Source organism: Coffea arabica, chromosome 6c (genome assembly GCF_036785885.1).
Source record: "Coffea arabica cultivar ET-39 chromosome 6c, Coffea Arabica ET-39 HiFi, whole genome shotgun sequence".
Taxonomy (NCBI): Eukaryota; Viridiplantae; Streptophyta; class Magnoliopsida; order Gentianales; family Rubiaceae; genus Coffea; species Coffea arabica.
This window is the reverse complement of record NC_092320.1, coordinates 16,733,550-16,744,294: the sequence shown is the minus strand read 5'-3', so window position 1 is coordinate 16,744,294 and position 10,745 is coordinate 16,733,550. Positions and strand designations below refer to the sequence as shown.

Genomic DNA, 10,745 nt, shown 5'->3' with positions numbered 1-10,745 from the left:
TATAAAATTTGGATTAATTTAAATTCAGATTGTGTATCACGCATCCAATAGCGAAAGTGCCAATATATAGAAGATTAATTCATAAATCTATATGTGGACTAACAATATTTAAAAGTTATGGAACGACAAATATGGATTAAATTACTATAATTTTCAAAGATTATGCTACATTAAGACAACTTTAACTCTTATTCTTTTGTCTTAGATTATAAATTTATTAAAACTTTATTACCTTAGGTATTAAATTATAAAAATTATGATATATAGACAGGCGGCATGGAAGAATGTTCTTATTGTTATCCAAAATTTCAAAATAATTGAGTATAATTCGGGGAGAAGTAGAAGAAGAAGTAGAATTGTACTGCAACTGGAGTCTATACCCGACCCCACTTGTACGGATGTACCGGACATTTAGTGCCAGGTTGGCACCCCAACGACAAAAATATATATATACCTCATTTGGCGCTTATTTTAGGTAACTGCGCCTCCGGCGAAAGAAGCCTCTTCAACATTCAACAAGCATGGACAATCACCACCAGCAGAGGGAGGAGCAGCCATACCTCCTCCATGATCACCTCCTCCACCACCACTGGCCGCCCTTGCAGGGCCAACAGCAGCAGCCACTGCAACATCAACACCAGCCGTATCTCCTCGATGATCAGCAGCAACCGGTTCAGCAAGGCATAATTCTCCACGAAAATTCACAGAATTTTCTGGATTCTATGCCACGCGGTTACAGGTTTTGCCCCACTGATGAAGAGCTAATTGTACACTACTTGAGGAAAAGGATCGCCAAGGCTCCATTACCACTTAACAGAATTCATGAAGCCAATGTCTACGGCCACAATCCTCAAGAACTTACAAGTTAGTATCTATACAATTGAAAAAACTTTATGTTATTCTAACAGCTGTTTTTCTAGTTTTCGGATAAAGAACTCGGAAAACATCTTTTAGGCGTTTTCTCGATAAATATGTTCTGAAAACCCTTTCGGGAACTTTACTCCATGCGAAGGAAAGTATTTGACATAGTCTGATGTTCTTATAACAATATGCTATGTACAAGTGTTTGCTGTTTAACGATAGAGCATAATTGAACCCCTTTTAATTCCATAATCCCCAATTAATTAGGCAAAATCTTTGAAATTTAAACCATCTTTAGGCTTCATGATTTCAAGTTTTTTGATTGGTTTCTTTCGATTGTGGATTTTATTGTGAATTGTGTTCCACGAAAAATAGTTGGTGGACCAAAAAAATACCCTAAAATACTACCCACCACCTTAGATCACGAAAACACCATCGTCATAGAGATGAGATTTGGGGTTAGAGGGTTTCTCATTGATGCACGTACGTAAAAGTGATTAGTTTAGGGTTTGGGCTATGTGTCTAATTTAATAACTAACATTCTTGTCTGTCTGAAAAATGGGTATTTGTCCCTAACAAAATTTGAATAAAAGCAGCCTTGATAAATAAATTATGATCCCCTTTTTCTTTATTTTGTTGTAATATTGCATGACTATGCTATATATTTGCTTATTTCTTTTTTGATTATATATGCGCAGATAGATACAAATCGGATAGCTTTCATAACGTGAACGGATGGTACTTCTTCACCTATTTGACGAACAAATACCCCAAAGGCAGCCGTCCCTCTCGATCATGTGGAGATGGTGGATTTTGGAAACCCACCGGCAAAGACAAGAAGATTTATTACAATGGCAATACCGTCGGCTACCGGAAGTCACTAGATTTCTTACTTGGGCCTGGTCAAAAAACGGCTTGGAAGATGCATGAATATAGAATTCATGCAAATAACCCCAAGGTACAAGCCAGTACTTATTTTCTGATTAACTTGCTTTATATATTATTTATATACTTCAAGGTATTCTTATAATCTTTTCAATGGACAGTAATAAGAATAACAATTCATGCTATGCTTATTCTCACTTCTTCTCTTCTCCTTCTCATCTGATTATTTCATGAAACATTTTAATGTCTTTTATGTGTTATCTATGCATGTCTTAGTTTGGATATATAGGCACATTTTGGATGTTTATACACATAGTGCGCCTAGGTAGCTAGACATATATGTTGCCCAACCAACGATGGATTTGAAGATGTAACATGCATGCACATGTAAATTTCAGAACCAACATAGAAAAATTTTCAAAAAAAATATGAATATATAGAACTTGGGAGGAGATTTCCTCTCCCTGCGCTCCCAGTTTTCATGCTTGAGTCCAACAGATATAATCATTAGAAGGTAGAAATCTTCATATACAGCATAAGAATAAGTTTTCAGTAGGAAACAAGTTAGGGTTTTTTTTTTTTTTTTTTTTTTTTGATAATTTTCGGGAAGTGGTGATTAAAACTCTTTGACAACCGAGCTCTACCCACCAAGTCAAGAACAATTTACTTCTTGATTTCTGTCAGTATAGTACATACATACACTATTATGTAAAAGAGTAGTGGTGTCCACTTCTTAATCTACAAGTCTTTACAACAATATTCTACTAAGTGCTCAGTAACCACTTCTCAAATAATATAGGCTGTCCATTTGCATGGCTTTTTTTATTTCCAAACTCCATTATACATTACTAACATGTTGTTCATTTTTGACAGTCGGATCCAGTTTTGTGTAGATTGTATATGAACATAAAACGCAAAAACAAAGATGAAAATGAAGGTGACACGGAAGAATTGATGAGGGAAAATCTTGACCAGTGTCTTACAGTGAATGAAGCTCCCATGCAGAATGAGGACAATGATTTGGCTGCTGGTTCTACAAACGATCAATGTATGGAGTATATTACCAGCGCTCTAGACACAGGAGGTGATGCCAATTCAAACCAGGTTATCTATGATCTTTCTAGTTTCCAATTTCCTCATGATCTATTTCAAGATTTCCAAGGATACACTAATTCTCATGGTGGGCTCGAAGCAATTACTCAAAGTACTCAAGAGTTCACTGAACCGTTCCATTTATCAAAGGGTACCATGATGCCCTCTAATTTGAGTATGGAACCGGTCCATTTATCAGGGGGTACCATGATCCCCTCTGATTTCAATATGGAGGATGTTTGGAAGTATGCTATTGGTGGTACTGATTTGTCCAACTTAGCATGGCAAAATGGTTGTGCTGGTGGTTATGTGTCAATATGACCTCTCTCAAAATTGATGGTGAGAATTCAGGCAATAAGTAGAAGTATCATACATATTTTGATTACAGTAGTGGTGTTGTTGTATGCAATGTATAAACAAGGACAAGGATTTTAGCAGGTTTTAATTACTAATTTCGTCTTGATTGATATGGGCAACAATCCATGCTTGTTTCTTTACTTACTTAATTTTCACTTATGTATATGTTGAGTTTTTTCCTTATGGTCTATGTGTAGTGTATATTTGCGATTTTTCTTCTTCCTTTCAAACATGAACACTTCCACATCCTATGGTTAGCTATATTAATTACAAGCCTTCAAAACAACTTACTTATAAATTATTTTCACATATGCTAGTCTTTAGTTAAAAATAAATAATTTGTAATTAGTTAAAATTTTTTTCATAACCATGAGCGGTCAAAAGAATTGGTAGGTCATCAGGACAGATTGCGCTTTTAAAACAAAACTCTATGACGGATAGACTGAATGGATTATCGATTGATGGTTTGGTGGTTACATTAATTTAGTATGTTCTCCCTTCCAATGAAAAAAGAAAATGACTAGCAACCCAAATACTAAATTCAAGTTTTCAAAATCAGGATCCAACGAATAAATCGTTTAAAAACACACATACATACACACATGAATACATCAAATCATATTTCAGATTATATAATCCTAATAACAGATACATCAAATCATAGCTCAAATTATATAACGGGATAATTTCAGAAACCTTCTTTGAGGTTTTTCCTAATCACACCTAGCACCCCTAAAGTTTTTGAAATCACACTTAGCACCCTTAGAATGACAACTTTTGTAGCATATCAACCCGTTTAGGTAAAAATAGTATTAAAAATGTATTTAAGAGAGAGACTATAATATTCTTCCACATTCGCCCTTTTGCAAGTTGATTTTTGAAAACTAGAAGATGAAAATAAAAACAAGTTGATTCCTTTTTGCCTTTTCATATTTCTTATGCAAGAAAAGGCAAGAAAAAGGAAAAAACATTTATGTTCGATTATGTAAAAATAAAGTAACAAAAATGCCATAAAATTTGGGCTCTATTTTTTTTGCATATGCAACAGAAGATAGGTTTTGAGGTACTTAGATAATCTAAACATAGAAAATCTATCTTTTTTTAACTACGATTTTATCTTGTTATGTAGTTTAATCAGTAAGAGGTGAGGGAAAAATATGTTAAAATCATTCATTTGGTGAAAAAAATGCTGGGATGCAATTGAAATCATGGAAAAAATGCATATTAAATATACCTATAATGGTTTTCAATTATCAAAAACAAAATTTTTGAAAAAACTGGTTAACAAACAGTATTCAAAATTTTTTTTCCCTTTCTATCAAAAACTTTGGCACAGATCTTATAATGGTCATATGAATCAACAAAAATGATACAATTCAGCAGTTATTGTACTTACACTCCTTCAATTTCTATGTAAATATTGTAGTTCTATTTGTTTTTATTTTAATCTTCTAAAATTTAAAAATCAACTAACAAAAGGGCAAAATTGGAAGAATACTATAGTCCCTCTACTAAACATATTTTTTAATATATTTTTACATAAAAGGGCTATTATGTTACAAAGGTTGTCATTCTAAGGGTGTTAAGTGCGATTTTAGAGACTTGAGGGGTGTTAGGTGTGATTAGAAAAAACCTCAAGGGAGGTTTTTGAAATTATCTCTTATATAATCCTAATAACAGTGCAGCAATGATAGATGTCAAGATATTTAAAAATTGCAATGTTAGCCAAAAAAACACTTCTTAAATCCAAGGTTATAGACTTGTAGTAATGTCAAGATATTAAAAAAAAATGCAATGTTAGCCAAAAAAAAAAAAAAATGCTTAAATCCAAGGTTATAGCTTTCAACATTACACACCAATGACATAACAACAAAAAACAAAAAACAAAAAACAAATAAAATGAATGGCTTAAATTGATCCTATGCAATATTTGAAGCCTAAACTTTAGAAACTAGAAAGATTTTTTTTAATAGTATAGAGATATAAATTACACAATTTATATCTCATGCGCCCGCTTCCCCTCCCTCATACCGTGGATCGATGTTTATGGGTTTGGGTTGTCTTGTTCATGAACTAACAAAAAAGAAAAGAAAAGAAAAGAAAAAGCTTCCAAAACTATGTTGCTTTTTGATCACTCTGTTTGATCTTCACCCAAACAGTGACTATTTGAGAGGAAACACTATAACATCATCCAAAACAGGACCACATATGTGACCATAGTCATGAAGCTTTGTGTGATAATTTGGGCTATAAAAGGTTATTCTTGTTCTGTTTGAAAGTGCTTGAAACTTGAGGATGGCAGTCTTGGATCCACCAATTCCAGTTGATGTAAATGAAACTTTTATGGTTTTCCTAGCTGCAAAAGCTTCAATCGTCATTGATCCATGACAACCATTCCTAGCATCCCCAAAAGCGAAGGAAAGAAAGTAGAACTTGTTAGGTACTGTTCTTATGATTTGTGCAATAGCTGTTTCTATTCCTCCAACCAATTCAATAGCTGCAAGTCCCTGGGGAACGGAGAAATGCTTCGAGTCAACATACTTAACTGGTTTGAGGGATTCAACAATCCATCCAGGGAGCGATGAGTAGATGTCCGTCCTCTTAGGGAGGAGCAGCACCCCAGTTGAGAAATTCTTGAACACATGAGGGCCGGTTTCAAAATCACCATTTTTGACCAAGTTACCTGCATAGCTTCAGTGCAAATTAGGAGCTTTCTATGAATTATAAAATATACATTGCATTGGTTAACATTTACTATATATTTAGAAGAAACTACAAATTTATATTTTAAAGATAGTGTCTTCGTGAACGAATATCGACAGTCAATAATAAAAGGAACAAAAAGGCAGTTGGGTTGTGATCAACTTACGACGATTGCCCAACAATTCAGACAATTATTTTGGGATAAATGTTAATGGCACTCCTTTCTCTGTGAACGGCACCCTTTTTTTTTTCAACCTTTTGCCATGTGAATCAGATAAAAATTGCCATGTTTTTCTTTGAATTTACAACTGCCATTAGAAAAGTCAAGAGGAGTATCATTAACAGATAAGTGTGTGCCATTAACATTTTTCTTGTACTGGCCAATATCGAGCTTTCACAAATCTGCTTAAAGATCTGGGAGGCAGATGATATTGGAAAAAAATTCCAAATTTGGAAGAGGACTTACCCTTAGTGTATCTGAGAGGAAGTATCTCCTTGATTGCAATTGCATCCAGAAGAGGTCCACAGGTAGGATCCTCTTGAATTCCAGGATTATGAAATGTAACCTTGAAAACATCAGAAGTTGCCTTAACAGCCCATGCATAAGTATCACCACCATCGCTGCTAAACAGTGTTTGAATTGGGAGTTCAGTCGAAAAACCAGGGACAGAACCCCTTAGCTTCTCATCTTGGGCACAAGTCCTGGTGACTGCAAAGGTCAATGAGTACATTGCTCCAGGTTTCACCTTAACATATTGAGATATGGAAGCCTCATTTCCAAGCCTCGCTGCCTGAGCCCCACGAGGGATTGCGAAGTAAAAACCACCAGGTTGCGGTCCACTTGAAACATATTCAACTATGCCATGAATTTCCCATTTGGGCAAGGAGTATTTTCCTATGATCTGTCTTTTCTTAAGGTTTGATACCTTTGGCCCTTCCTCAAAGTTACCATTTTCTAGTAGACCTGCAAAATGTAAACAGGAATATGGTTAGAAAAACATACTACTACTGCCAGTTATGAGTAAATTTTTCTCCTTGTTCTTGTATCCTGCCATTGTTCGAATTTTTCAGAAAAAATAATAATAAAGAGGAAGAGTACATAGAAGGTCAGTTCATATCAATGATTAAAAAGAAGTCCAGAGCGAAAAACCTTTTCCAAGTATCGAAAAGACAAGTCAAACACCATTAGATTCAAAATCAAAAATTCAAACGGGTTCGTGTTGCTCTTGATGTTGAACATGTTAGAGAAAATTAACGCTGCGCATTTGATTTTTCTACAATTTACGTGGATCATGTTTGCATGTCAAGTGAAATTAATAGGTAAGATTTGATATTCGCTCCGTCATGTGCTGAGTGCTGACATAAAAATGATATGGTAAAGTGACTTTATTTGGCATAAACCCAAAAAAAAAAAAAAAAAATTGTACCAGGGTTAGCTCGTACCTAAGAAAAGTTAATTTAGCAATTTTATATGAAAAAAATTAAAGACTATTTAAAGCATACCATCAAGAAATGGCGCAACAGCCGCGAAAGAAAGGCTTTGGTAAATACACATTATGAATAAAATGCAGAGGGAGAGAATGGAAGCCATTTTTAGCAGTGAAACTGCCAATGTGACGCAGGATAAAAGCAAATGAGAATGTATACATATATTTAAAACTTAAGTTAGAAGGTCTAAGAATAGATAAGAGGGACATGTTATCATGCCATACAACCAGGCTTGAGTGTGTCGGATTGTCTCAATTTCTCGTTCCCAAAACAAAAAACAAATATTAGGCCCATCTTGGACATTAATCTAGCCGTTGAGATGAGTGATAAAGTCTGCAATTCCATTTCCAAAGGGTACTGAAGTCTTCATAGGTTGGCGTGATTTGTACTATGTACTTTGAATCTCTGGATATCCCACATGACGAAGCTTCATTTCTTTTATTTCAGTTCTTGATATTCAAATACCTCCAAAGTACTTTCAAGGTCTTGCTTGGCACTTGAGATTGGATCTTGAGTTTCTTTATTCTAACGGCATCTTCTAATGAACTATATAAGCATGTGTAGATCATATGCTTCACTTATCTATTGAGTGAGACATTAATTGAATGTCAAAATAATAAACATGGGATTGGCATTGTAAAGGAACCAACGTATTGATCCCAATTGATAACTAATCTCGTAATTGATATGAAAGCATTTTACTAGTTATGGTTAGAAGTTTTTGGCGATGTTGAAGATCGGGTAAAAACATCATCCTTAAAATACCAACTCCAAGAATTGCGAGCACGTGGCCGTACTTGGGTACGGTGATGAGTATAAATTTCTGAAGCAGATCCCTCAATCAAATCTCCATTAGTAGATTTAATAGGTGCCTCCCCTAGTAGTTTAGTTGCATTAAAATACCAACAAAAATCTTGATTAAAATACATACCAAGCTTAATTTTTTTTGGGTTATTATCGCTATCCCTTTAAACTATATTACTACTGTCAATTATACCCCTAACATTATCTTTTAGTCATTTCACCCTATAAGTAATTCAATCCAACATGTTAAGAAATTTTAGACAAAAATATTCCGTTATTTTATAGCATTATCACATTATTATCGCTTTATCCCTTTAAACTATATTACTACTATCAATTTAACCCCTAACATTATCTTTTAGTCATTTCACCCTATAAGTAATTCAATCCAACATGTTAAGAAATTTTAGACAAAAATATTCCGTTATTTTATAGCATTATCACATTATTATTATTATCACTTTATCCCTTAAAATTATAGTGATACAGTCGTTTTAATTCCTAACATTATTTTCTAGGCATTTTATCTCATCGTTAATCTAACTAATATGGTCAAAAAATTTTTAATATATTTACTCTTTTTTGTATATAATTAAAAATAAAAAAATTGAAAAGGTTATTCTTCCTTTTTTTTTTACTTTAAGAGATCCAAAAACATAAAAATAAAATGATTCTCTCAAAATTTTTTTCACACTTATTAATATTTGGAAAAGAAAAGAAGATAGGAAAGAAGGAGACAGAATATCAGATTTTGCAAAGAAAGAAAATAAAGAAGAGTCTAGCATTATCATATTACTTTAAGGTTGTCGGAATTAGGATTGGAATTTGGTCGTAAACAGAAAAGTGAATTAATTTTTGGGTAAAAAACAAAAAAGCCCCCTGTGATAAACCTAATACACAGAAAAGCCCCCCATGGTTTCAAAATATATAACACGACCCCTCATGCTTTGAACTAAATTGTAAAAGTGACGGAATCCGTTAAACTTAACGGAAATGGTCAAAATGACCAAAATACCCTGATATAATTAAACAAAAGACAGCTCAAAAAAATCATTTGTTTTATTTTCTAAGTAGAGAGAATTGAGAGTTAAGGGGTAGAATAGGTATATTTGATAAAAATTAAGTATAAATTTTTTTTTTAGGTTCCAATAAGTCATTTCCGTTAAGTTTAACGAATTCCGTCACCTTTACAATTTAGTTCAAAGCATGAGGTGTCGTGTTGTATATTTTGAAACCATAAGGGACTTTTCTGTGTATTAGGCTTACTACAGGGGTTTTTTTTTGTTTTTAACCCTTAATTTTTATATAATAAAAGTATTTGATTCTTTCTTATTTGTATTTAAAAAAAAAGAATTGAACTCTCTCTCTCTCTCTCTCTCTCTCTCTCTCGCTCTCTCTCTCCCCCGTTCCCCTTCCTATCTTTCTATTTTTTTCAATATTAATAAAATTGTCAAGAAGAAAGAGATTAGCACTTTGACTTTTTTTTCTTGATACTAAAAAGAAGAAGAGTCACTCTAAATTTTTTATTATTTTTATCATACAAAAAGGAGGGTACTTTCTTCTAAAATTCTTTAACTTACTAAGTTAATTTAATGGTGGGATAAATTGTTTAAAAAAAACTCTATGGAGTAAATTGATAATGAGGTTATAGTTTAAGGGGATAAAGTGATAATAATTTTAAGGGCTAAACATGTCTTTTTACTTTAATTAATATACTCCATTAAATTTGATCGTTAGTTTTGGAGGCAAAATGACTATAAAATAACGTTAAGGAAACAATTGATAGTGGCACTGAACGTTAAGAGGGTAAAGTGATAATAACCCTCCTTTTTTTATAGTTGTCAGTGTGGGTCTGGAGCCTCCCACAGTAGTTTAGTTGGATTACAATTGACCTTCTACCAAAAAAAAGAGTTCTTGATTAAAATACAAATCAAGCTTAATTTTTTTTAAGTCGTTACTATCGGCCTGGTTTTGATTAGTAGTGGAGTGTGATTTCCACCTAATAATAAACACTCCATTCTTTATTTGGATTTTATACAACCTTTTCTTGGCATCCCTTTTGGTTTACTTGCAACACGTATCATAAGATTTCAATAACAATATTATGGACTCGATAACATTTTTCATAATGATTTTAAATCCCATCCTCCACTCTAGCAAATTTTTAACTTCACTATTCAGCTTGCATTATACTGTGAACTTTTTTTCTTAAATATAAATAGGAGATTTCTCTTACTTACATTCACCCCTTCTTACTATCCGACCCATTCATCTCCCAGCATGTCCCTATTAAAGGACAATGCTACGGTATTGCAAGTAATAGTAACAACAATGGGGTAATGCACTACTGCCGGATTCCATTAACTTTGGCAAAAGATTAGTTTTTTAGCATTTTTTCCAATATCGTATTAAATAATCAATATTAGTGTTGGTAAGTTTATTAGAAAATTGGTAAGTACATCCCCTAAAACAGTAAGTTTTAGTCATATAGGAAATTTACAATTTCAGTAAATTTGCTGGTTGATAAAATTTATTTTTCTTTAAGTTAAACTTAC

At 33.3% G+C, this 10,745-nt stretch overlaps 1 protein-coding gene across 1 annotated transcript; it reads right to left on the bottom strand.

The window, feature by feature from the left end:
* Positions 1–5,096: 5,096 nt before the first annotated feature.
* Positions 5,097–7,531, bottom strand: LOC140007999 (protein TEEBE-like). The gene is made up of 3 exons (XM_072051642.1): positions 7,402–7,531; positions 6,365–6,862; positions 5,097–5,878 (listed from the first exon to the last, which is right to left on the bottom strand). The coding sequence occupies exons 1-3, from the start codon at positions 7,487–7,489 to the stop codon at positions 5,358–5,360; spliced, it is 1,107 nt and encodes a 368-aa protein (XP_071907743.1). The 5' UTR covers positions 7,490–7,531; the 3' UTR covers positions 5,097–5,357.
* Positions 7,532–10,745: the final 3,214 nt, after the last annotated feature.